Here is a 27,959-nt window from a genome sequence, read left to right as displayed (position 1 = left end):
CCCCCCCCCCCCCCCCCATGTCCTTGTCATTGCTGATAACGTTAGACCATATCTGCAGCCCTCGCAGGTTACACGTCAAGTTAAGCTTCTCCTGGTTTACCAGGGATTCAAGTACTTCTGATTTGGGCCTTTTTCAGAGGAGCTACAGTATCCAGAGTCATACACAGTGAAGTTGTAATACTATTAACAAGATAATCAATGTCTGTGGGAGGAGGGCTTCTTGTCTGTCCTTGTATGCTGCGTGCACATGCTTAAGGCTCTACGCCCCTGGGTTGCTTTGTGTTGTTTTACTGTTCTGTTTTTGAAAGAGCAAATTAAACCATCTTTTTGAGTGGTTGGATGTTTTTAATTGGATCTATAAAAAAAATTACTGCCCGGATAAAGGTTTTTATGCTGGCTTTAAAACTGAAAACCATGACAAGGCAGAGATGTGCGAAGTTTCCCACTAGCTCCTTGGGAATTACCTTGTTGGTGCAAAAACCCTCACTCATGTCTGGCAAAGCAAATTATGTGTTTTTCTGACAGGCTGTAAGTAACAAAGTCCATAAAGATACAATTTAAGTTTGGTTCTTTGCCAATGTCTGCTGGGGTAGTTAGTTGCCTTTTTATGGTTGAATGACTCATGTGTAAAAGAATAAATAATTGTAAATAATCCCTCTGAAAATGGTCAAGTAAAAGGACCAGATTAAAAATGAGGGGAAAAAGCAGCCAATGTAAAGAAAAACTTGCCTGGAGCCTTGAGAACTATTGTACAAGACCACTTTAAAAAAAGGAAGAAAGTCTGTCTCCTTGGAAGCACAGTGTAAAGAAGAAAGGGGTGACTCAAGAGTTTTGCACAGTTCTATTGTAAAATAAATGTAAAAATAGAAAAAACTAAATCTGTAAACTGCTGGTCATGAGACAAACTCAAAAACTGCATACTTCAGAAATTTTATTGATCTGAACAAAGGCCAGAAGCAAGGAATGACAGTATGAATGCACAGATGTAAAGAGTCTGTAGATTTGATAATACTGATGAAGAAGTTTAACCAGGTCACATGCAGAGAAAACCAGCGTTTTAAAGCAGCTCTGGAAATCCTCGCTGAGCGTTAACACAGGCTGTGCAGTTTCATAAAAAGACCAAAAGGTTTGAACAGCGAAATATCTTCAAGCCTTTCACTTTTACAGCTAAGTCTGAAATGCAATGAATTGTGCAGTATGCAAGAAAACCCCCCAAAGCAGAATAATAAAACACAACTTGATGAGTTAGTAGATACTCAAATTACAATGTAGTTAGAGCTGTTAAAATAAGTGCTGTCCCTGACCTAGTTAGATATATATATATGGAAAATGAGATTAAGGCAGTATATGCTTGGAACAAAAACAGTTTCAGCACTTTCACAGCTGAATAAAAGCTAGTTGAGCATATCTGAGCATCAGGTCACAGGTTTAGTGCAAGCAGGGCACGGGGGGTAAACAGGACCAGTATTAACGTAGCTCGCTGCTTCTCTCTCTTGACATTTCAAAGGACCACAAACTTTGCAGAATTCTTAAACAATGTGTGGCGTTACAAATTTTTTGAAAACACAAAAGCTGCAGTCTTTCCACAGTAAAGTCAACAACACTATCGCCACAGAGCCCTATACAGCCAGCCCATATCAGCCACTAAACCTAAGGAAATAACATGAAGTAATTCAATGGCATGAAACTTAGAACAAAAGCAGTCGTAGTTGGGTATCCCTTATTGTATGGGAGCTAAGCAGTTGGATATCACATAACCGGATAAAGTATATGAACAAACTTAGTGTTGGCTCATACTCAAACATTGCCGTCATCATCAACCCCCGTGTCACGTGTACAATGTATGCAGCATCTTGGTCCTTTTCATTGTCCGTTTTGCTTCAGCCTCTCCAGCCGCTGGAGCAAAGCATTCCCAAAGGCTTCTCTGTAACCCGGACTGAGCGTGTCTAGGAGCGAGTAAACAGTCTCGTGATACTGAGTCGTCAAATTCTCGTTCACTTGATCGAATGCATAGCCCACCACCTGTTTGGGAAGAAATCAGTGATTTACTGTAAAACCTCTGCACGGTTTGAAGTCTTAAAAGTGAACGCATGTGGGTAACGTGTCACTGCATCGTCTCACCCTCAGCCCAGCCTCAGTGAGCTCCAGACAGTAACGGTTTCCCTCTCTTGTTTCCACATTTATGTAGGCCACGTCGGACGCGCTGTTGAGACTTTGTGACACGTGCATTTCAGACACAGCAAAGAGGACGTCGTTGACCACTGCTTCAGCCTCTAGTCTCATGTCCTTGACGTCACCGAGCTCAACAGACTCTTCATCAAAAGCAGAGACCATGGACTCCTCAGCCTGGCAGTCTACCTCCATCCCCTATAACACGTTAAAACAACAGCATTGGTTGATTCAAGTGTGATGGGCATAAAAATTGAAAAATGGTGGTTTTTAGAGGTTACATTCAAGATTTTTGAGAAGATTAATTAGTTTCAGACTATGCTAACAAAAAGAAATTTAAAAAAAGACATTAAATAAAATCAGAATTCTAGAATTAATCATTTGATATCATTGTGAATTGAATATCTTAAGGGCCTTTACTAACCTAAACTGCTAACCAAAGTGCTAATCGAACAAATAAGATAATAATTCAAGATTTTGACCCGTGAGGATCTCTTTTGCATTTCAAAATACCAGATTAGTTTAATTTTAAAAAAAGAAAAAAACTAAACAATTATATGTCTGTGAAGGTTCTCAGTCATCCAGGTCATCGTAGTCAAAGGAGCTTGCAAAGAAAAGCGTCTGGACTTCTTTAAGTTGCTTGAAGACGTTTCACCTCTCATCCGAGAAGCTTCTTCAGTTCTAAGGTCAAATGGTGGAGAGTCCCAGATATAAACCCAGTGGGAGTGACCCCCCACAGAGGGACAAAAGGACCCCCTGATGATCCTCTAATCGCCTGAGCCAAGGTGGGAAACTGGGCGTGGGTCCCAATCAGCCGATTAGCTGATTAGATTAGATTAGAAGATATGTGGACGACACCTGGGTCAAAATCAAGACACAAGAAGTGGAATCCTTCACTGCGCACATTAACGCTGTGGATAAGAACATCAAGTTCACCAGGGAAGACACAAAGGACGACTGTTTGCCTTTCCTGGACTGCGCTGTGCACATTGAAGAGAATGGCAACCTCAACATTGAAGTTTACCGGAAGCCCACACACACGGACCAGTACCTCCTCTTTGACTCCCATCACCCTTTGGAACATGTTATGGTTCAAAAATATTGGAGATGGACACCAGAGGAAAAACCCACAATAACAACACTGGTCCGGTCGGGTTGAGTCAAACGATGATTTAATGATCACACACGTGGGAGATGGACACTGTATGCAGACAGTCTCAGATCTCATCTCAAAAAACACATCTCCATAGTTTTATGAAATCAGGGTATTAGAACGCCCCCTCATGCGTAGTGACAGGTGTAATACAATTAATGTTGACAATTTTATTTAACACAAAGAATAACATTGTCTCCTTCCCGAGGGCAGACGCTAACTGCCCCCCTTCTCCTGGAACCGTCTGTACCCTGCTGAGACACAACATGGCAGCTACAAGGACTCTTTCATTTATTAAGACCATCAGTGTGTATTGCTCTAAATCAAGTATATAATATTAAATGAATATTGCTGGATCAGCTACTTCTACTTAAAACATATTAAAACATGACTAAGCACAAAATCATCAAGAATAACATCTTATAAGTGCTGTGTAAGCGCGTGCGGCCTTCCAAGCTCAAAGCCTTTGCCCTCCATAGATCAGCCAGACTCACGCTGGCTGTAGCTTTTAACCTTTAATTACCTTGAGCACAACTCTAGAATAAGCAACGAACTGCAATGTGTATGGAATGATCATGGTTACATCTGCAATGGAAAATCATGTTATTATTCTGGTACCTGTAAGAAAAGATCAAACTAAAGTTATCACCATCACTGTAATGCAAAGAATAATGTAAGATCAAAAACTTCAATTCATGCTTAATGCAAAGCTGGTTATATACTTCTAATGAACTAATAATGGCATATTAAAATATTAAATGATAATGAGAAAAACATCCCCTCCTTATTCTACAAACACAAACTTGGAGTAATCAGGACCCTACACCACCGGGCAGAACATGTTCCCTCTAAGCCTGAAGGGAAAAAGAAGGAACACACACATGTAAAGGAAGCACTCAAAACGTGCGGCTATCCTAAATGGGCGTTCTTAAAGTCAGCAAAGAGGCACAGAAAAGAAGATCAGACACCAGCGAGGAGGACAGACGCAACAACATTGTCATCCCCTATGTAGCCGGCGTATCAGAGAAACTCAGGAGAGTTTTCTCCAAGCATGACATCCCAGTGTATTTCAGACCCAGCAACACGCTCAGACAGAAACTGGTTTACCAGAAAGACAAAACGCCAAAACACAAACTTAACAATGTGGTGTTTGCTGTACAGTGCAGCGAGGAATGCCCAGACCTCTACATCGGAGAGACCAAACAGCCACTTCACAAGCGCATGGCACAACACAGAAGAGCCACCTCCACAGGACAAGACTCAGCAGTCCATCTGCATCTTAAGGATAAAGGACACTCTTTCGAGGATGCCAATGTTCACATTTTGGACAGAGAGGACAGATGGTTTGAAAGAGGAGTGAAAGAATCCATCTATGTCCACTGTGAGCGACCATCTTTGAACAGAGGCGGGGTTTACGACACCAACTCTCTGCCATCTATAATCCAGTTTTGAGATCCTTCCCAGACGCCTTAACGCCCACTCACATGCTGGGCCATCTGACCTCAGGAATTCGCATGATAGGGTGGGGCCAGGTTTCACAATGAACACACCCGAAACTCTGGCTGATTGGGACCCACGCCCAGTTTCCCACCTTGGCTCAGGCGACTAGAGGATCATCAGGGGGTCCTTTTGTCCCTCTGTGGGGGGTCACTCCCACTAGGTTTATATCTGGGACTCTCCACCATTTGACCTTAGAACTGAAGAAGCTTCTCGGATGAGAGGTGAAACGTCTTCAAGCAACTTAAAGAAGTCCAGACGCTTTTCTTTGCAAGCTCCTTTGACTAAACAATTATAATGAACAAAGGAAAAAAAGGCTTTAAAAAAGGAAACGGGATGCTAATTTATAAACAAAAATTCCAGTCACATAAATGGGATGAAATATGCAGTGAAGCATAAACTCAAACTCATGGAGAGAAGTCAAAACGCCCAAAGTATCCGAAATATCTTCTGAAGTAAATGAGGTACACAAACTGGGACTGACTGGTCACCTCCAAAATTAGATACATAGTTCACCAAAAATGTTGTAAAAGGGACAAAGTTTGCATTGCTCAGGTGAATTCCAGCAGGTTTTGAAGGATTAGCTAGTAAACGTCTGTTATGATTATTTTTGACAGCAGCAATTAAACGCATCATGATTATAAAGTTAAAACTAGATCTGCCAACATACCATATGGGGAATCTATCTGATAAAAAAATAACCTTGAGATCCTAGAAAGATTTATTTATCTAATGATAGAGCCATATTTCTATGATATTTAAACAATGAAGCCAGTATGTGCCAAATCTGTGTTTAGCTGTTAGCATGCAACCTTCATTTCACGTATCCGTCTCTGTGCTTTGGCCCCCAGTTTTTGTGTCTTTATCTGATTATTAAAAACAGTCTGTCATTGGTGGAATCTGTACAAGCTGCTTAGGTGTTAAAAAAAAAATTAAGTTCTAAAGAAAAACAACCTCTTTAATACAGGATATAACTAAACCAAAGCCAAGTCTGATCATGAGCTGGTGGATGTTAAAAGGTTAAGAGATGCCTAGTCTTAAAATTCAGTTTGGTTGGTTTTAGACTTTAAGACTTTTTTAGGAAACACAAAGCTGACCATCCACCCATTTTCTTCTACTTATCCAACTCAGGGTCACAATGGGACTGGGGCATGTCCCTGCATAGGGTGAGAGGCAGGTTACACCCTGGACAGGTCACCAGGGCTACAGACAAAAACACATCTGTGTGTGTCACATCTGATCTTCCTGTGACAGTGTATCTCACCATGTCTAAAGCAGAAGTGAAACATGAGGATCTGACGTGTTTGTTTAAAAAAAAATGCAAAGTAGACTATTTTGAATACTTAGCATCCTGTAGGAGCTGACTGTGTGACTAAAGGTTAAACCTGTATTTTTTGGAGCAACCACTGGACAATTTTAAATGTTTGCTTCACTTCCAGAGTTCAATACAGCTCCTCTGAGAAGGAAAACATTGCACCAGACACGTATCTGAAGGGGATTTCTCAATCTGTTGTCAGCTGAGGGAACTTTAAAACACTCCCTCGACACAAGAATGGTTGTGTTGCTCCCGGCAACACAAAACAGCAAATTTTGATTGATGGTGGTGTCAGTGTTTCCCAGTGCTCAACTGGACAGATTTACAAACTTTTACAGGCTTTTATTTTAATTTTCAAATTTGACTGAAAGCTGAAACCGTACCATACGAATCAGTAAAAACTACTCAACGTATCACGTGTTCGACTTGCTCCGTGGCAACAGGTATTTGTTGCGCAAGTTCGGTTTTGTCACACCACGTTTACGTCAAGCTGCATAACATTAGGAGCTTTTTTTCCTGCATATCTTGCCGTCTCGTGATTCCTAACTGGTTTTTCATCATTCACACGGGAGCAGCCTTGACCTAATCCATACCTTCGATGTTAAAAACACAGAGAATGATTTTTATGGGATGAGAAAGTAGAATAATGGACATTAAATACCATTCTTGAACCAGGAAGAGTACAGTTTTTTAGTTTTCTGCTAACCAAAGTGTTTTAAGACTAGGTTTTTGGCAAAATATCTTATAAACCTTAGATTATAAGGTTTATCCACCAAACCACTGAGGTAGTAAAAATGCTAGTGATCAAAAATTATTGGAATAAATTCTAATTGTGTACAAACAAATTAGTGTATAGTCCTATTTGCTTATAAAAAAAATGTCAACAGATGTCTACAGCCACTCCTCATTTTTCAACAGTTTGCCAGAAAAATGGGAAGGTGGAGTGATTAATTGAAACATGTGCAAAGACACATGGAAATGCAGTATATAAGGTGAAAACAAGTTTGAAAGTCAATATTTTTTTGTAATTTCTTTAAGTAGTAGAACAGGCTTCTTAAAGGGCATTTAAAGCTTTTCTCTCTATGTTGGCTGCCTTTTGTTCTACTCTCTGTCAAGATGATCCCAAAATGCTTCAATTATGTTGAGCTCCTCTCTGGGGAGGCCAATCCTTCACTGACAGTCTTGTAATCGTATGTTTTTCTATTCAGGTACGCTTTTACTTCATTGGCAGTGTGTTTGGGATCACTGCCATGCTAAAAAAAAATGAATCTGTTAAAAAGCTAGTAGACCAAAATCTGCAAGTACTTTTCTGTGTTCATAATTTCATGTATTTTGACAAGATCCACAACACCACTGGCTGAAATGCACCCCCCAAACCATGACAGAGCCTCCACAGTGTTTCACAGATGGCTGTAGATACTCACTGCTGTCCTTCTCTGATTTAAACTATCATACCTCATAGGGCTGAACGATATATCGCATTTGCGATAATATCGCGACATGATCAAGTGCAATTTTCTAACCGCAAAGGCTGCGATTATACTCTGGACATGTCCAAATTCATGGGCTGCATCCTCCTGAGGCCGCATTTGTAGACCGATTACGTCACAGCGACGCGCCGAAGGCTGTCCAAATTACTACCATATCCCAGAATTCATAGCGCGGCCCAGCCAAACTCCAGTTTCCAGCAATGGCGGCTGCTACTAAGTTTTAAAATTACTCATACTAATCTTTCTGGGTCACAAAATAAACGTTTAACATATTTTCAGGCGAGAAAGTAGTTGTGTAAACATCAAATATCTGCTCGGTTTATCAAGATATCCCATATTTGCAAAAGTGCTTCGACGTTTTCAGAGGCGTCTGCTACCCACCAGCTCGACAGCTAGCCGGGAGCTCGAGGGTTACTGATGCGGCCGAGAACGGCACAACTCCCGGCACATCATTTTCAGATCACCGCGGAGTTTCGCTGCTCGGGTTAAACGTAATATATAAGTCACTTAGACAACCTAAAAATGTTATTGTTGGGCTTTTTTCAGTGTTTTGTTTGTTCGTGAGTAAATCGGTTTGGCTGAGATTAAAGTTATTAGATTAGATAAAATAAAACTTTATTAATCCCCCGGGTGGGTTCCTCCTTGGTTTTCACACAGCTGACTAAAGTCAAACAGAAAACTGATTAAACAGAAGTATGAGACAGTCGAGAATTTACACCAGTGTCTGGTTATATTTTAGATAGCAAGAAGCAGACGGCCGAGTTTATTAAACTCCACCGAGACAGCGGTGACGCTAATCAGAACTAGCCTTCTGATTAGCTAATCAGAAGGCTAGTTCTGATTAGCTAATCAGAAGGCTAGACCGTCCAATTTCACGCCTTTAAATTTTAAAGGCGTGTTTGTGTGTGTGTTTATACAATTGCTATTATGTTTGCACTTTATGTGTAATGTTACTGACTGCAGAGATCAGTAAGATGTGTGTATTTTTTATTTATTAGTTTTATTTATTTAATAATACAGAAGACAAAGACCTTAAAAAATAATCGCATATCGCATCGCAATCGCAATATTGGGGCAAAAAATCGCAATTAGATTATTTTCCATAATCGTTCAGCCCTAATACCTCAGCAGTTTTCCCTGTTTGCCTTCCTTAAGAATGGCCTCTCGACAGCCACACTTCCACTGAGATAATTTCTGATGACTATGTGTTTTCCTGACAGACTGCTAGCAGCAAAGAGCCTCAAGATACAATTTAAAATTGGTTCTTTGCCAAGTCATTTGTTATGTGCAGCCAGTTATGTCTGCTCTTTAGTTAGTTCATACCTTGAATTATGTGCATTTTTATGGTTGAATGATTTCAGAGTCAGTGTGAAATGGTTTAGTAAAGAAAGAAAGAAAGAAAGGAAGAGCAGCCAAGTGTCAAAAGAAAAATCTGCCTGCAGACTGAAGATTTTTTGTTCAAGACCACTTTAAAAAAGGAAGAAGGTCTGTCTCCTTGGAATCAAAATATGAGAAAATGAGGGTGACACACGACTTTTGCACACTACTGTAATATAATAAATGTAAAAATAGCATAACATAGAAATGATCAAATACAAGGAACTTAGAAATTTAAGTGGTGGTCATGAGACATACTCGAAAACTGCTTACTTCAGAAATTGTATTGGTCGGAACAAAGGCCAGCAGCAAGGAATGACAGTATGCATGCACCACAAAGACTTTTAGAAAGCCTGGAAAACTGTTGCTCAAGAAAACTTTAGAGAAACACAGAAAACTCTGAATAAAAAGAATCTGAATGAAAATCTACATACTGCCAACGGAGACATGCCAAACTGTGTTTCATTGTTATTGTAACAGTTACAATAAAGATCTATTCTTTTGCATTAAAAATAATTCACTGTTTAAAGCGAAAGCACCAACATAAAAGCAAAAAAATAAAACAAAACGTGCACCATCAGCATCTTGTCCTGTTATATAGCCATTATAAAGCGTTCTACTTTCCATTATCTGATAATTACTGTTGCACCACAGTGTGTGGTATCTGATTGTAGTAATAAAAGCAATGTAACAGCGACATCTCGAGGACTGTGAGTAACCTTACCTTATTGCTAGCTGTGCCCTGTCCACAAACAAACATCATAGTCAGTGGTAATGAATAAGTGTGCGAATTTAAAGCAGCTATTATAAATAAAGTCCGATCAGCTGTGGCTAATTTAAACAGCTAACAGTTGCTACATTTTGGGGGAAACTCGTAACTGAACCACTGCCCGCCATACCATACTTCTGCCACTTTCTTTAAAATTATACAGCGAGTTCTAGCTTAGACCCTAACTGATGGGTTTACTCAGATCACGAAAAAAAAAATCATTTCTAACTAAAGTGCGTTTATTTTTCTCACCTCCTCGCAAGCGGTGTTCTTCCGGCTTGTGGAAGCTTCCAGCTCTCCGTGGGCAGGACAGTCCAATCAGCGCCACCTCACGTTAAGCTGCTATCTTTTGTTAGTCTAATTTATTCACAGCCGGATAAAAGCACATAAACCGACGCTATCTTTCTTTTTTCAGCGTATTATATTTATGTTAAAGTATATTAAACCTTGGCCCACTAAGTGCCCGGTGGACTACACAGCTCCGCCATGTTATGACATCACTGCCTAATCCCACCCCGGAGCGTGTAGTTGGTGCGGAGTCATGAAAGTGTTTGTAAACAACTCAGTCAGAAGGTAACTTAACAGCTCTACTAATATCCTCAATTTTTTTTTAATTATCCCACGCGTGACTGCTTATAGAATCAGTGTGTATTTAAGCAGCGCTTTGGTCAGTTTGCATCTGACGTGTGAGGGTAGATATCTTTAGTTAGTGTTGGGTTTTAGGGTTAGCACCCATGCTAAATGCCAAGCTTGACGTTAGCCGGCAATGCTAATGCTGCCTCACTCTTCCCACAGAGGTGGTAAGCTAGCTAACGTCATATTTGCTAGCCGGCTAGTTAGCTCAATGACTTGCCTTTGTCTTGCCGACAATAAAAGCGCAGTTCCTGCCGTTGCGTGACAGCTTTGTGTAGGTTAATATAGCCATGGGTAAATGTGTGCCATCAAGTTTGTGACATGCTGACAGGTATTTCCAAGGCCTGCACCGGCTTTAAACGGGGTCAGCGTACGCTTAAACAAAAAAAAAATCGACAGTCTAGATTGCACTACATTACAACGCTCATTGCTGCTAGCAAGCAATTTAAAACTACCTTAAACTAAAGCATTAGCATTAATTTAACTTGCTGTTTTCGAGTATTTTATGTTAAGTCACTTGTTGTGTCAAGTGTCAAATTACACAGGGGGGTGGCACCATTTGCATGTTTTTCCTGCAGGCGTAGCAAACTGGAGTCGGACCAATCCCCATACACATCTCCGAGTGTCATCACATCCTCCCAAGTGTACCAGATTGGGGGTGATGAAGGATGTTTGAGGTCACGCTTTCTCGACGGGTCAACGGGATGACACAGCTGTAACGTCACTGACTAATTTGTAGCTGTTGAAGCAGCTGTAGGATTGCACGTGCAGAGCATCAGGGCGCCTTACACTACCTGTGTGTTGTTCACCTGCTGAAGTTAAGATGCCTTGGCCTTTTTCTGAGTCCATTAAAAAGCGGGCCTGCAGGTACCTCCTGCATCGGTACCTGGGCAACTTTCTGCAGGAGAAGCTTAGTCTGGATCAACTCAGTCTAGACCTTTATCAAGGCACTGGGTCTCTTGCACAGGTTCCACTGGATACATGGGTATGTGTAGTGCATGTGTGTTGCTGAAAATACGCCAGATTAAATTATCAGTTAAATAAACTAAGAGGTCCTCTAATGTTTTTTTATTTTTTTTTAAAAAAATTAAAAATTTTGTTCCTCAGTCACTCAATGAGCTACTGGAGACTGCAGATGCTCCTTTTGAGGTAATCACAGGGTTCATCCAGACCATCTCTCTGACAGTCCCTTGGGCAGCACTGCTGCAGGAGAACTGTGCCCTAGAAATCAAGGGTTTGGAGATGGTTCTCAGACCAAGACCAAGAGTGGGTAAGGATATATATATATATATATATTTGTCCCTCTACAACACCTGAGAAAAAGCTTAAAATTAGTAAAAGTAAACAGTTTTATTTTATACATATGAGTAGACAAGTAAGGTAATCACTGCTGGTTATACTTCCAGCATCTGGCGTTGAACCCATGTACTGGTCCAGTTTCATGACAAGCAGCATGCAGCTTGCTAAAGAATGCCTGAGCCAGAAACTAACCGATGATATGGGAGAGAGCTTCCAGCCATTTGAAGGACTGGAGAAGTTTGCAGAGACGATAGAAACAGGTAAATTGCTTCTGTGTTTTTTGGCATTCAGCAGGTTTACCTCACAAATACTGTGTAAAGCAATGTCTTTTAAATTTCTTCTCTCACAGTTCTGCGAAGAGTCAAAGTGACATTTTTGGACAGTGTTTTTAGAGTCGAACACATTCCAGAAAATTCTAAAACTGGAATCGCTCTTGAGATTCGAATCAAAAAGTAAGTTTTTGACAGTCAGTGGCACCTCAGTTTCCACAATAAGATAATATACTTCAAATTGGTGTATATATGGTCAAAGATTTGAACACATTGAGCATGGGGAGGTACTGGTGCTGATGTTTAGTGAGAAGTTTGTATTTTAATACTTGATCTCCCCTGACAAATACCGTCTCTCTTCAGGATTGTGTACTGCGATGAAACAGGTGAGGAGAGTTCAAGTGTCAATGTGCATCAGCCAACCACGTTTGCACATAAAAACGTGCAGATGGAGGGAATTACTGTATTCTGGGACGAGTTCTCTGATGCGTCTCGCGCTGCTTGTAAATCGTCACCTACTCCATCGGTTAGTGTAGCAACTTTCACATTGTAAGACTTGTATATATGCATGTGGCCTTTTTAATCAAGTCTTTCTGTATTTTGCAGGAAACTGAGCCAAAACTCTCACCTAGCTGGAATCCAAAAATAATATGCGAGCCGCATCCCCAGTTCACAGAGCCTGTATCCTCTTCAGCGCCTTTTGAACCTGTGCAGGTTGGCAGCCTCTGTGGCAAAATTGAGTTGTCCCTCACTCTCAAAAATAACCTAGCGATGCCTGGTGCAAAGGTAAATTATCTATTTTTGAATCACAAAGATTTACGAGGAAAACAATTTCCCACGTTGTTTATCCAGTATCAGACTTTTGGGGTAATATCCACAAAATTTTGCCAACTTTTCTTCTCAGCTGGATGTTGTTGGACAGATCGATACACTGATTATTCTGCTTTCCCCACGGCAAGTTCACCTTCTTTTGGACTTATTTGGAGCCTTCTCTGGTGGAGGTGAGAACCACTCTCTTTCGAGAACTTTGGGACCAGATGGGGTCTTATGGGGTTATTTAGAAATTGTGAATGTAAGTGTATTTCTAACTCTTCATTTAAGGTGCACAGGAATGGACTAAGGATAGGAAAAATCGCCCAATACAGCAGGAGGATGAGTATCGCCTCCATATGGAACTGAACCGGTGCCTAAAGAAGGATACTGCCGTCCCAGGAGCAGATCCTGACCTCTTTGAAAGCCAAACAACCAGAACTGTGTCGAGTCGAGGTTGAGTTGAAGCACCATCCTGTAATGTCTACATTTTCTTTGATTTTGGTGATTGATTAGCTCTTCTGATGAATATTTTTCTGTTTTTTTGTTTTTGTTTTTATCTTTTTTGTTTTGCTAATGTAGACGACGTGTTTTTCTCCATGGCTGACATGGACATGTCTCATAGCTTGTCATCCCTGCCTCCTCTGGGTGAACCACCCACTGTTGATTTGGACTTGTCACTCACCAGTAACTACTCTGCCTCACCAGGAGAATCTCCCTCTGGAAATGCAACAGTAAGCCTTCATTTGTGTGATCATGCTTACAGAAACGTTCAATATGGTTTAAATCAGGTGAGATTAAGGACTCTGAATGGTCTGGAAACTCAGTAGTTAGTGATCTCATACAGGAAAAATGAGTTATACAAATAAATATTTTGAATAGTAGTGTTTCATTTTCATCTGCGTTTTGTAGGCTCTGTGGGACGAATATATGGACGTACCACGACAAAGAGAGAAGCAGACTTGTGAAACTCCCCTCCAGTCACGGGATTCGCACCTGCCTCAGAAACTGTTGAGGCAAACTTGTAAGCACTACAGTAAATTAATAGATACATAAACATATATTATGCACTCACCCTCAGTTTATCCAGTGTGTGAAACAAACAGTTTCAGCAGTTGTTGAACAGGTTATGTTCAATCAAAAGACTTATGCTGAAATATTCCCAAGATCAGTTCCCCCTTTGTGTTCATGTACATGGTTGTAGCTGGACATTATTTGCTGTTTGTGTTTCAGCCCATTCGTCCAAAACCCACAGTGATGAGTCAAGGCCAGAGTTAGTGCTGAGGTTGACACTGGGCAGTTTGGCTGTCTCAGTCCTCCACATTGACCCGCTGCCGCCACCACATGCTGCTCCCAGTCCTCTTGGCCCCATGGCTGCACACTTCTTCAGCATGGTGGGCCCAGGACAGCTTGAGCCAGCCGCTTTCCTTCAGTCTCGGGTGGTGTTTAATCAGGCTTGTCCTCATGACCACCTCAGGTGCACTTCTAATTTTAACAAATTCCTGTATTCTGAAGGAATGAGCATGTGAATGAATCAGATCACCTGAATCACCTGGGCTTATGTTTGCAGGTTTGTAGGCCAGGGTCTGAAGTTAAACTATGATCACTGGCAGGGATCCAACTTAAGGACTTTTAGCACTGACATTACCCTGAACCAGATGGAGTTTCTAGAGTGTCTGTTCACCTCTGAGGCTGTTATTGGTGGCTCGCAAAAAGGAGTTCAATATACTGAGGTGAGACCTTCAAGCCTAAGCTTCGTACATCTCTCACTGCATAACGCTTTGGATGTTTGAACACTGCGTATATGTATTTATACAGAACACTTGAAAGGTGCAGCTGTCTTGACATTAGTGTTTCACTTTAGTTTTTCTCTCACACCTCAGCTGCTGACATTTGACACCAAAGCCAGTGCTGATGTGCCGCTTACCACCTGCCTTCACCTGCTTTACAAACAGGCTGAGCGCAGAGGTCCTCAGGTAACTGCATCCGTTAGCTCAATATGAAACCACAACACTCTAACAATCAAATGCCGTTCCTCCACAATGAGTGTCTGGCCTCTACTTCTAACCCTTTGCCTCGCTGTGCAGGGCGGCCAGGTGCGTCTCAGCACCATTCCCAGGAAAGCTGAGATCCAGGTGGAGCTGGGTCCTGTGCACTCTGAGCTGGACATCAGTATTGTAGACCGCCTAAACTCACTACTGCAGCCTCAGAAACTAGCAACCACAGAGGCGATGGCCTCCCACATGTATACATCTTACAATAAACCTGTCAGCTTGGTAAGTGTGGTCCATCATGTAAGCCTATGCTTTTTGTGTATATGTTCTGACATTGAGGTTTTAGTGTAGGCACAAACTGCTTTTCTCCTACAAAAAACAAACAAACAGTAAGTCGGTACATAGAAAATTCACATTTCTTTGTACTTGGCATATATGAAAGTCATCTAATCTACATCTTTGGCTTTCTTCATAAATTTCACAGCACAAGGCTTTTACAGAGGTTTTCCTTGATGACAGCCATACTCCTGCCAACTGTCATGTGTCACTGACAATTAATGCACCAGTGCTGGGCATTGCTGTGCGCTTCCCCATCCCTGATCTGCGTTCAGATCAAGAGAGGGGCCCTTGGTTCAAGAAGTCGCTACAGAAAGAAACGCTGTACTTGGAGCTGGAAGAGCTGGAATTGAAAACCGAATTCATGGGTGGCAATTCACCTGACCAAACCAAAATGGAGCTCACTTTTAAGGAACTCACTGGTGTGTCAAGATTTCAAAAGCTCCTCTGAAGATTTAATTGTCTGTTGACTTGGACTTTAATTGTTTTTACTTTTACCCGTTTGCACAGGGAGGTTCCAGGAAGAGGACGATCAAACAGCTGCCCGGTTCCTCAGAGTGTCACACACGATGGATGGAGACATGACAACATCTGAAAGTGTAAAATTTGATTGGCCAAGGTAAGATCACATAACCAACCAGTATACATATCTCTTTGTTTAGCAGTGTCAGTAATACTACATTTTTCTGGGCAGGGTTGTGCTCAAGATGAACCCAACTGCAGTCCACTCCATCCTTGAGCGTGTGACAGCTGAAGATGAGGGGGCTGAGGACCATTCTCTTGAAGAAGAGGAGGAGGAGGAAGGGGCTGCTCATTCACTGAAGGATGTATGTGACTTTGGGAAGCCAGAGCCATCACCCTTTTCTTCACGTAGGGTTATGTATGAGAATGAAGAGGTAGGTTATGGGTCAACAATGTCCAGTTAACCTATTCTTGACACGACTGTCTCTTTGATTTTAACTGTTCATACTGTAGCATCTCAAATCTGCATTGTAGCCCCTGCACCTGAAAACTACAGTGAATAATTACCAGACAACCTCACACTAAACGGCTGCTTTCTGACGCTTCTGCAGAAAGCTGAACGTTTCTCAGCTCACATCTGTCTTTAAGATTTATATCTCCAGATATTTGTTTGACACACATGTTATCTGGAGGACATTCCTAATCTGATTCAGTTTAATGTAATGTGGAAACTGAAAGCTTGTGACACGTGTATGCTGGAAAGACTCAATTATATCAGACGAGCTGTAACCAGTGGGAAAACCCATTGTGGAACATTGTATCAGAGTTTCCACAGTCATTAGTCACAGATATATATGTGTGTATGTGTGTGTGTGTGTGTGTGTGTGTGTGTGTACACACACACACACGAGGCCACATTTTTGTGCTGCTTTTTGATGTTTCCTTGAAAGAATTGCCAGACTTGAGCAACAGGGAATAACGTTCAACAAGGTAGTTTTGGAATAATTCACTAATGTTTAATTTGAACTATCACTATAGGTCTGTATCACTATAGTTGTAAGAAAGATGCTCAAAGTGATGTTTTGCTGCTGTGCATGTTATTGCAATGCTAAATTATGAGTTTTAGATCTGTTGCTTTAAATCTATTCTTATGACACAGCTACAGTAAACGTGTATATCTTGCCTAACTTTCTCTCAGAGTGATCATCTTACATGTAATATGAAATCACAGCATCACCACTCCTTCCCCCACAGCTAAAGTTTTGAATGTTCACTGTTGAAGCTCCAGTAGCGTACCTTCTGTGCTTCTTGCCCCCCTCCCTCATCTTTTACATGCAAATCTTTTGCTGTTTTTCTCCATTCTGTCTCACTGTGTCACTCTCATCACCTTCACCAGTCAGGCACGTGTTTCATTACATTTACTTCTAATCCACAAAGTTGCTTCTCCAAAGGCAGTAAGTGATGTAGGCATTAATACACTGAAAAAATACTATTGAAAGATACATTTGATGTCCAGAGTCCTTCATGTGTTTTGTTTTAAATACTTTTCCAGTTTTCTTTGTCAATTGAAAGGTGTTGCTATTTTGTTAATGGCATTGGTCCAAAGCTGGAGCAAAATGTACAGGTTGATTTATTTGCATTGGGAAGCGAGGATATTTGGTAATATATTTACATGTGTGGCAGGTGCATCTTTATGCAAAGGTGTACAATAGCTCTGCTTTGCGTACCTAACCTGCTGACAAAACAGGTGGTGACAGAGTTGTGTTTACATTTACTATTATAATCTTGTAATTCCAGATGGTCATTCCTGGTGATGTCGGTGAGATGACGGTGTTCCAGGAAAAAACGATGAATAACTCCCGGTTCGTCCTTGAGTTGTGTTTCCCTAATGTGCAGCTAACACTCCCCAGCAAGGCATTTTATGAAAAACTACACAACAGGTAGGTCACTTGGCTTTCACCCAGAGCAACTTCATTGCCTCTTATTTATTTATCTTTAATTTAACTAATTTATCTACAACACACATCTTTAACAGCCTGTTAACATTGCTTATTACTGGACCTGAGGTTCACCAGCTACTGTCATATCAGGGGAAAACTTTTTCAGCTGCATATTCTTCTCTATGCATTTAATAATTCTTATCCATATTCTAAATATTTTAGGATAAACAATGACCTTCTGCTGTGGGAGCCCACTGCTCCATCACCAGTGGAGACTGTAGAGAACATGCCATATGGAGTTGGACTCTCTGTTGCCAGTCAATTGATCAACACTTACTCCAAGGACAGCTTTAGCCAGTTCCGCTCCACTGGTCCTGAGGGTGCGACAGAACAGTGTTTTCACCTAATTCTTTAGTCACTTATGATGTCATGTTTAAATTACAACTTATCTGCTCATAAATGGGTGTTTTGTTGTCTTTGCAGAGGAGACCAGTGGATCAGAGGAGGAGAACATGCACTATTACTCGCCTGCCGCTGACCTGGGCTTCAGATCTCGAAAGAAGAAGAAGCCCAAAGCCCACAGCAAGAACTCCCAGAGCCTTTTCTCTGTCAATCTTAGTGTCAATCATGGCCTTATGTGTCTTCATGCTAATGCCAAGGTAACCTTCAGTATTTTCCACACGCAGGCTTTACTTTGGCTTGCTGGCCAAATATATTTGACGTCAGTTTTATTTTATCGACAACATCCATCACTGATTTAAAAGTGGACAGTCCCCTCACTCCAGCTTTAAAAGTTCAGTTGCTGCTAACCAGCCAGCTGGGCCCCTCCCATTGTGTCTTTCACTAAAGACAGCATGGACAGGTTGCTGCTGTGGTAGTCCTCAATATCTGCAGCGACTTGACCTGACTTAATCTCCCCTGTGTTGCACTTCTAGTGGTCACCCTTGTTCTGCCTGGGGAAAAAATAAAAAGTGCACCAAAAAAACAATGAAATTTGTGGATAGCTTGTTATGTGGACATTGGAGTTGAGTTTGTTGTTTTTACAGAAGGAGGATAAAACCACACTGAAAAACAAACATGGCGAGTTCTGGCTGGAGGTGAAAAATGCAGTTTTGTTCAGCGTCACTCAGTATGAAGGCTTTAAAGATCAGCACTACATCTGCTTTCACACCAGCAGCATCTGCATGTATCACCAAGGTAAGCTGCTTCCTGTTTGTGTGTAATATCACTATTGTCTTAGTCTTATGATGTTATGAGTGATATGTGGTGATAATGGGACCTAAAAATATATAAAAGTATAGGTAACGGTCTAGAACTGTACTAACTGTACGACTGTATGCGTTTTCACTGATGACTCAATCTGTTATTATCCCCAGGACTCATAGATGGAGGCACTTCCGTCTCAGACATCAAATTGCCATGCAGGACACATCCTCATTGGCTAGAGCCAACCATCTACCAGTCAGAAACATCTTCAGAAAAATTGTCAACGCCTTCGGAGGGTATCGGTTTAGAAGCTCGCAGCATGGTTTCTGTCGCTGTCAAAATCTCATCACAGAATGCAGAACGCAACATCAAGGTCAGATACTCAAAACAGTTAGAGGACTGTGTGTGTATTTGACAGATTTGTTGTGAACCACTTCAGCAAGTCCACTACAGACTCAAGTGTCACATTCTGTACATAAAGTACTTATGTTTGAGTTATTTTTAAAGGCTGGCAGGCTTTATTCTGCACTCATATTGTCCATGAGTTTTGGATCTACTTCCCAGTCAAAATTGAGAAATCGCCATGTTTCATTATTGGTGGTTATTACATTTTTAAACCCTTACTGTGGAAGAGAAATGTTGTTTTGTTATGTGTTGCTTATTAAATAAGTCCACTTATGTGGCTGTGTGTATACAGTGGCTTGCAAAAGTATTGGGCCCCCTTGAACTTTTCCACATTTTGTCACATTACAGCCACAAGACCAACACAAAGTGGTGTACATGTGAAAAGTGGAACGAAAATCAGACATGATTCTAAAAAATTTTTACAAATAAATAACTGCAAAGTGGGGTGTGCGTAATTATTCAGCCCCCTTTGGTCTGAGTGCAGTCAGTTGCCCATAGACGTTGCCTGATGAGTGCTAATGACTAAATAGAGTGATTACTGTGTGTAATGTCAGTACAACTACAGCTGCTCTGTGACGGCCTCAGAGGTTGTCTAAGAGAATATTGGGAGCAACAACACCATGAAGTCCAAAGAACACACCAGACAGGTCAGGGATAAAGTTATTGAGAAATACAAAAAGATTTCCCAAGCCCTGAACATCCCACGGAGCACTGTTCAAGCCATCATTCAGAAATGGAAGGAGTATGGCACAACTGTAAACCTGCCAAGACAAGGTCGTCCTCCTAAACTCACAGGCCGAACAAGCAGAGCGCTGATCAGAAATGCAGCCAAGAGGCCCATGGTGACTCTGGACGAGCTGCAGAGATCTACAGCTCAGGTGGGGGAATCTGTCCATAGGACAACTATTAGTCGTGCACTGCACAAAGTTGGCCTTTATGGAAGAGCGGCAAGAAGAAAGCCATTGTTAACAGAAAACCATAAGAAGTCCCGTTTGCAGTTTGCCATAAACCATGTGGGGGACACAGCAAACATGTGGAAGAAGCTGCTCTGGTCAGATGAGACCAAAATGCAAAACGCTGTGTGTGGCGGAAAATTAACACTGCACATCACTCTGAACACACCATCCCCACTGTCAGATATGGTGGTGGCAGCATCATGCTCTGGGGGGGCTTCTCTTCAGCAGGGACAGGGAAGCTGGTCAGAGTTGATGGGAAGATGGATGGAGCCAAATACAGGGCAGTCTTGGAAGAAAACTTCTTGGAGTCTGCAAAAGACTTGAGACTGGGGCGGAGGTTCAGCTTCCAGCAGGACAACGACCCTGAACATAAAGCCAGGAAACAATGGGACGGTTTAAAACAAAACATATCCATGTGTTAGAACGGCCCAGTCAAAGTCCAGATCTAAATCCAATCAAGAATCTGTGGCAAGATCTGAAAACTGCTGTTTACAAACGCTGTGCATCTAATCTGACTGAGCTGGAGCTGTTTTCAGAAAGATTTCAGTCTGTAGATGTGCAAAGCTGGTAGAGACAGACCCTAAAAGACTGGCAGCTGGAACTGCAGCAAAAGGTGGTTCTACAAAGTGTTGACTCAGGGGGCTGAATAATTACACACACCCCACTCTGCAGTTATTTATTTGTAAAACATGTTTGGAATCATGTGTGATTTTCATTCCACTTCTCACGTGTGCACCACTTTGTGTTGGTCTTTCAAATCAAATCACTTTTATTGTCACATCACATGTGCAGGTACATTGGTACAGCACATGTGAGTGAAATTCTTGTGTGCGAGCTTCACAAGCAACAGAGTTGTGCAAAATACAATAATGTAAACAAGCAAAATACAAGAATGGCTACATCTGAAACTAATAAATATATGTACAATATATAATAGTATATGCATTTCTGGATGTGTATACTAAATACTTTTCTACGTGTGTGTGTGTGTGTGTGTGTGTGTGTACACATATTTTACAAATTAAGTAGAGTAAACAATAAATGAAATATATAAAAATATACAAATACGTTTTCACGTGGAATTCCAATAACATTGATTCATGTTTGTGGCTGTAATGTGACAAAATGTGGAAAAGTTCATGGGGGCCCAATACTTTTGCAAGCCACTGTATGTTTGTATGCAAATTAAAAAAATTCCACGTAATTTAAGAAGTAATGTGCTCGCTGTGATGTCCTCTTTTTTTCTTTTTTTTTTCTTTTTTTTTTCCCTCCTTTCTAATTTTCCGTCATGCAGGAGGTTCTGGTTGCTGTTGGGGTGAGAGGTGCTACACTCCAGCACAGAGTGGTCCCTCCTAGCTTGGGCTGGTATGACCAGGTAAAACAAACTGCCTTAGGCTGCTGTCATATAAGCTTTATTTGACCTTCATATGATGTGTTTACAAAGCACAGAAGAAATGTGCAATAACATCAGGTATTCATAATCTTACTGATGATTTGTCTACAACAGATTGTTGACTTTCTGAATGTTTCTGATGAACCCGTGTTGGGTTACGCTCCTCCTACGTCTGTCACCACACTACATTTGCACCTATGGAGCTGCTCTCTGGACTACAGGTGAAGTAGAACAAAACACTAAATGGTGGCTGGTTTTATTATCAGAGTGTGTTCTTATGTGACGCTTGATTTTATTTTGTTTTTTGCAGACCCCTGTACTTGCCACTCAGATCGTTGCTGGTTGTGGAAACATTCAGCATCTCCAGTAGCGTCTCTCTAGACAACTCCTCATCAACACTTAGGTGTGAAAAAGCAACTGGATTTCTTCTGAAATACAAAAATGTGTGGAGGTTACATTATTTAGTAAAATATGTTGTTTCCAGGATCATTTTGGACGAAGCTGCTCTGTTCCTCTCAGATAAAAGTAATGCTGTCTCTGTAAATCTAGCTCGTGGTAAGTTGACTTCAGAAACGGTGTTGAATGCGACTTTACATGAAGCTTTGACAAATTTTGACTTTTTCTTTTTGTCACAGATTATGTCCAAGTGGTAGACATGGGAACCTTAGAGCTGAGGATAACAGCAGTCAAACCTGGAGTAGATGGAAAATTGGTAAGTGTTAATTATTCATATTCCCATTTTTAAAAAACAGACAAAACAGGCTTGTACAAACACTTATTTTCGCTGTCTCTTGGGTGATAGTCGGAGCCCAGATTCGAGCTGCGCTGCTCCAGTGATGTGATCCATATCAGAACCTGTTCGGACTCCTGTGCTGCCCTCATGAACCTCATACAGTATGTAGCCAGCTATGGAGACTTGCTGCCCCCAGCTGAACCAGAGACCAAGCACAGCAGCACTGCACAAAAAAGCAAGGTCAGCAGTGTCACTCAGTTAAAGCATAATTGTCAAACTTTACCATATGCACAAGTTTATTCTGAGTGTATTTTTGGACAGATGGAGGCTTCTAGCCGACCACCATCTCAGACTTCGCTCCTCGCTGAGACTGAGCAGCAGATGTTACAGGATCTCATGAGTGACGCTATGGAAGAGACTGATGGGCAGCCTGTACCAGGGCCGCAGCAGAACGGTAAATACTTCGCTCAGTGAGGTAAAAAAGTGTTTCACCCATGAGGAGTCTTTACTTTATGAATTTCACACCACTGCAGGCACACCTGAGGAGCAGATTCAAGACCAAGAACCACCTCGCTCAGACCTGTTCCTGTTCCCAGATGAAAGTGGGAATTGCCAAGATTTAAGCCCCCCGTACCCCATGCTTCCTTCTCCTCTCATCACACCAGCCCCTAATCTGGCCCAAGAGACTGACGACTTTTGTATATTGGAAACTCCGAGCTCCAGAGGAGAGGTTGGGACATACTCATTCTTCAAGTTAAGGCTACATATTTTTGTGTAGCCTTAACTTGAAGAGGCTACATAGCATAGTGATCGACTGTTTTTGCAAAACCTGTTTATGCCTGACTGTAAGAAAAACGTGTGTTCAGGATCGAGATCAGGAGCCGGTGGTGAAGCAGCTATCCTCGGAGCCAGTAGAAGTCAAAGACGATCACTTCAGTCAGCCTCTGGATGGAAGTGATTCCAGCCGTGGAGCCAACTTTCCCATCCCAGAGGTTCGCTACCTCATTAAGGAGATCTCTGTCATCTGGCATCTTTATGGTGGAAAAGACTTTGGGAGTGTGAGCTCCATAGTTTCTCCTGCTAGAAGCCGGGGGTGAGTCATAAACTGGGTTCTCTTTACATTTGTTAAAAGGAAGACATATTTACTTAACTCTGGTCTTTACTCTGTCTTGCAGATGTACACCTCATAGCTCCCCATCTCAAACTCCAGTGAGACAAGCGAAGGCTTCAGGGCGGGTTGGTGGTGGAAAGGGAAGGAATCCTGATGTCCTGATGGAGATTCAACTCAGCAAGGTAAAGTTATGCTGTGCAGAAATACATGTTCATTATTTTGTGAAATGCCATTTGGGGTTTCTTCAGCTTTTCTTTTACTGCTTCTTCAGGTGAGATTCCAGCACGAGGTGTACCCCCAGATCTCAGCGGTGTCGCGTCCAGCAGTGGACCAGCCAGTGTCCCGGCAGGTGTTCTCTGTGCAGGACTTGGAGATTCGAGACAGACTAGCTGCCTCCCAGATGAACAAGTTTCTCTACTTGTACTCTAGCAAGGAAATGCCCCGAAAAGCCCATTCTAACATGGTGAGGAAAGCACCATACTTGTGGTAATCGTGGTAAGTTTTGTCCTGTCGTAACCATGTGTGTGCGCTTTTTGTCTTAGTTGACAGTCAAGGCGATGCACATGTGTCCTGAGTCAGGCCAGGCTCCCCCAGAGTGCTGTTTACGGGTCACTCTAATGCCTCTTCGCCTCAATATTGATCAGGTGAGAGCTGGGTACAAATTATTTCTCTAACCCTGGCAAACAATGAGCATTATCTTTTAAGTGATAGCTTCTTCTTTATTTGAAGGATGCACTGTTCTTCTTGAGAGACTTCTTTACAAGTCTTGCTGCTGAAGTTGAGTTTTTCTCACCACCTATTCACGAAGGTAAGATTGCCACAAAACTGTATAATTATCATGAATCCTACTTTTATCTCATGCATCTTTAACGTTTTGTCTGTTTTAGCGGTTTGTGTTACCACAAAGAAAGTGGCTGCCCCAGAGATCTCTTGCAGCTTCTCCAAGCACGCTGGTGGGAGCCAGGATCCAGCCCCAATCATCTCGGTGCCTGCACAGAGACGACTGAGCCAAAACGGTTTCTCTACATCCGGCAGGGAAGACGCAAATGACAGTGAAGCCTCTGCTTCTCCCTTCACAGACCAACCCATCTTCTTTAGGTTAGAGGTTATTTTTATTGACCACTAAGCCGTTTAACTTTCCAAACTGCTTGTTTGTGTTCAGAAACCCCTTGTCATCTTAACAGGGAGTTTCGATTTACTTCTGAGGTTCCCATTCGCCTGGACTACCATGGGAAACACGTGTCTATGGACCAGGTAACTGTCTAAGAGAGGACTTGATTAACTCCACGTTATGTTATGAGTGCTTCATGAATGATTTTTATGAGTACCTCGTTCCAGGGAACATTTGCAGGGATCATTTTCGGGCTGACACAGCTGAATTGTTCAGAGCTCAAACTGAGGCAGTTGTGCTACAGGCAGGGGTAAGTATACCGCAAAATGTATCTCATGAGACAATAAATTAGCAAAAACATAATTCGCACACAGTGATCCGTATTAAAGTAATACTTGTTTGTGTTTCAGATTATTAGGTGTGGATAAGCTCTTTTCCTATGCAATAAATGAGTGGTTAAATGACATAAAGACAAACCAGCTTCAAGGACTGCTGAGTGGTGTGGCACCTATTCATACTCTGGTAAAACTGGGTAAGTGTAACAGTTCAAGGGATAATCTCAGATGGTTTACTGTATTTGGTAAGAACAGGGCTGTTGCTGTACCTTGTTCTTGTTGGCCAGTTGGGATGTGCTACATGATTAAATGTTGCTTCTCTTGTTAATCAAGACATGAAATACTAGTTATTTAATCCAATTATGCAAATGTTTGTTAATGTACAGTGCACATCAACTGTCAGTTATACCTCAGCAACATTACACACTCTTTCCCGTGAGTGGATATAAACAAGCACAGTGAAAAGGAACACAAGTGACAGCTCTGTGAACAAGTGTAGATTTGCAGTGTTCTTATCTAGACAATAAACAGTTATTAGCAGGCCTTGTAAGATCACACTGATGAATAAGCTGAGCAGTGTGTAACCATAATCTGCTCAGGTCTATAAACATTAACATGTAAGCTAAGCAGTGCTCGTGTTAGCTACTTGCAGCAGAATAAACTGATGTGTATCAGTTGTATTGCAGATGCCAGCAATAAATGAAATTTAAGAATGCACAGGTCCAAATTTTTGTAGTTCTGATCTGACACCTTGGATATCAATAATGGTTCAAGCTGCTGCTGTAGCTAAAGAGAAGCGTCTCCAAGCTGCTGAAGCTCGGATGTTAACTTCCTATACATTGCCTCACTCTCCCATTAGCAATCGAAGCATTGCTCCTGTTGCGCAATTATTAACACAGTGTAGAACTGAACTGAATGGATTAGCTGTGGACTGTAGCACTGACACCTATAACCTTAGCACATCTTTATTACACTTTATTATTATACTTTGTCTAATATGAAAGAATAAGATTTAAAAAATCACAATTTTTCCCAAATTGTATTTGTACAGACATTGTTTAACTTGTCAGTGAACTGTCTGTTATCTTACGTCCAGACTTGTTAACTAGTCTGATTTTTGTTGTTCTCTCATTTTAATTGACTTGTAAAGGAGTTGCCTGGTGCTTGGCCCAACAACTTTCTAATTTCTGAAAAGTTCCTTGAGTCAACATTTCCTTGTTTGACAAAATTTTCTTTATTGTTGCTGACATTTCAGAATCAGCCTTAATCACTTTCTTTTTCTTTAATAAAAAACAATCTGGAACAGAAACTGCTGTGAAAGTCATTTCCAATATGAGAGCTGAGGTCCAGCTTTTGACTTTCAGTTGCTTTACTCCTCTGTCAATGTTGTTTTTTTTTCTTTCATATTCAGTTCACGGACTCAGGGATTTGGTCTGGCTCCCGATTGAACAGTACAGGAAGGATGGCCGGATAGTCCGTGGATTTCAGCGCGGCACGGCTTCCTTTGGAACCTCTACAGCTATGGCTGCCCTGGAGCTCACAAACAGGATGGTGCGGACTATTCAGGTAAACTGGTCCACTGCTGCTAATAAAATATTTGCATGCATTTCCTTCTGTAAAGCACGTAGAAAAATCTATTAATTGTTGTCTTTTATAAATTTTTTTTCTGTTTTTAGGCAGCCGCTGAGACAGCGTATGACATGGTGTCTCCAGTGCCTGATGAGAGGGACACAAAGAGGGTAAAACGGATCTCCCATTATGGACTGGCTCATCAGCCTGTCGACCTCAGAGAAGGTGTAGCCAAAGCCTACACTGTGGTGAAAGAGGTAAAAAAAACAAATAGGAAAACCTTCAGTTCTGTGAAAGAAAAGATGTTTTAAGGACTGCAAAATGTTCCCACAGGGGATCACAGACACTGCACTAACCATCTACGACACAGCCACCCGGGAGCACGAGCAGCGAGGTATGACTGGGGCAGTCGGTGGAGTTCTCCGCCAGCTTCCACCTGCAGTAGTCAAGCCACTCATTATGGCCACTGAGGCGACTTCAAATGTCTTGGGTGGGATGAGAAACCAGATTCACCCCGATGCACGTCAGGAGGAGTCGCAAAAATGGAGGCAGGGCGACGAGTAAGTGTCATTGCCTTATGGAAAACTGAAACAATGACTGTGCAGCAGCTACAGCTTAATAGGTGTGCTTTTGAAGAAGGCAAAAGGTGGACAGTGAGTGCCGGTGTAAATAAAATGGTGTTCATCCTGTGGCAGTTTGAGCTACTGTGATTTTTAGCTTGTGTCAGCTTATCACATGCCTCACAGTGCCTTCATGGTCATCAACATTGTTCAACTGTATGCTTGTAATCAAATGGATGAAGAAGGGTGAGTTTGAGCAGCACTTATAATGTTATTGTGTATGATGCTATGTTGTAGGGTAGACCATACAAATGTAAAATGTAAAGGCTTAAGAATGAAGGAATAGGTCCTTTCATCTGCTTCATTTTCAAACAGCTGTTTACAGATTGTGTGGTTGCGTTCTCTTATCCTACTTTGTGTCAGCAAACACTAATATTCTAGGTGTAATGACCCTTAATTTATATAAGATGTACTGTATGTGGGCCTTGTTATTTACTGTAAATATTCCTAATGAGCAGCATTTCGTGCAAATATGAGAGAACAAATGTAAAAACTGAATGTGTTGCATCTTTGTAAAGCTCTGTAATCTGCACTTTTAACTGAGTCGAAGCGTAACAAGTGAGAGATGGGACGATTATCCAGACTTGTTCTAAGGTTTCACAATTTTAGTGTTGCATAATTTTCACAAAAGCTGCTGTTTAAAAAAAGGAAGCTGCGGTTTAAATTTAAAAACTGCTTTATTCTTACAGTCTCGTGTATCACATTTTTGAATTGTTGATAAAGTGAATTACTCAAGATCCATAAGTAAAGTCTTAATGTACTGATAATCTCATTTGTTTAGTTTTTTTTTTAATTATTATTAAGCTATATGTTTATATATTGATGTCTGATGTGATCAATTGTGTTGCTAAGTCTTGATTTTTATTTTTTTTCTTCCTTTTTTGGTTATGTGGTAAGAGTATTATTTCTTGTAAATATATGTACAGGTGACTCATGAATTTGTATTAAAAGCATGATGGAGAAATAAAAACGGTGAAGTTAACACTGGAGTGTGCTTGGTTGGTGTT

The 27,959-nt window shown here is 41.4% G+C and overlaps 2 protein-coding genes across 3 annotated transcripts; one reads left to right on the top strand and one right to left on the bottom strand.

Annotated features, from left to right (window-relative positions):
• Positions 1 to 914: 914 nt before the first annotated feature.
• On the bottom strand, positions 915 to 10,080 carry gskip (gsk3b interacting protein). Of its 2 annotated transcripts, none has more exons than XM_085440803.1 (3): positions 10,023 to 10,080; positions 2,122 to 2,367; positions 915 to 2,022 (listed from the first exon to the last, which is right to left on the bottom strand). In XM_085440803.1, exons 2-3 carry the CDS (start codon positions 2,362 to 2,364, stop codon positions 1,864 to 1,866), a joined length of 402 nt encoding a protein of 133 aa, XP_085296929.1. In that variant the 5' UTR covers positions 2,365 to 2,367; positions 10,023 to 10,080; the 3' UTR covers positions 915 to 1,863. The 2 variants fall into 2 exon arrangements, with proteins under 2 accessions (XP_085296929.1, XP_085296928.1); XM_085440802.1 differs by lacking the exon at positions 10,023 to 10,080 and adding an exon at positions 9,726 to 9,938.
• Positions 10,081 to 10,278: 198 nt separating this feature from the next.
• Positions 10,279 to 27,941, top strand: atg2b (autophagy related 2B). Its single transcript, XM_085440801.1, has 43 exons — positions 10,279 to 10,343; positions 10,982 to 11,388; positions 11,511 to 11,673; positions 11,810 to 11,962; positions 12,052 to 12,154; positions 12,335 to 12,497; positions 12,578 to 12,757; positions 12,876 to 12,972; positions 13,073 to 13,237; positions 13,364 to 13,515; positions 13,694 to 13,805; positions 14,015 to 14,258; positions 14,352 to 14,514; positions 14,665 to 14,757; positions 14,869 to 15,057; positions 15,260 to 15,533; positions 15,622 to 15,730; positions 15,806 to 16,007; positions 17,371 to 17,513; positions 17,736 to 17,893; positions 17,997 to 18,172; positions 18,560 to 18,710; positions 18,890 to 19,092; positions 21,375 to 21,455; positions 21,588 to 21,694; positions 21,784 to 21,876; positions 21,958 to 22,028; positions 22,109 to 22,185; positions 22,276 to 22,446; positions 22,528 to 22,660; positions 22,740 to 22,936; positions 23,073 to 23,299; positions 23,382 to 23,499; positions 23,589 to 23,780; positions 23,860 to 23,961; positions 24,047 to 24,125; positions 24,205 to 24,415; positions 24,502 to 24,571; positions 24,656 to 24,738; positions 24,839 to 24,960; positions 26,175 to 26,329; positions 26,440 to 26,589; positions 26,666 to 27,941. The coding sequence occupies exons 2-43, from the start codon at positions 11,227 to 11,229 to the stop codon at positions 26,894 to 26,896; spliced, it is 6,225 nt and encodes a 2,074-aa protein (XP_085296927.1). The 5' UTR covers positions 10,279 to 10,343; positions 10,982 to 11,226; the 3' UTR covers positions 26,897 to 27,941.
• The last annotated feature ends 18 nt before the right edge of the window (positions 27,942 to 27,959 follow it).

This window comes from Copadichromis virginalis, linkage group LG19 (genome assembly GCF_057382275.1).
Source record: "Copadichromis virginalis isolate Kocher_CV1m ecotype Utaka linkage group LG19, C_Virginalis_male_GT1.1, whole genome shotgun sequence".
Taxonomy (NCBI): domain Eukaryota; kingdom Metazoa; phylum Chordata; class Actinopteri; order Cichliformes; family Cichlidae; genus Copadichromis; species Copadichromis virginalis.
This window is presented reverse-complemented; position numbering and strand designations above follow the sequence as displayed.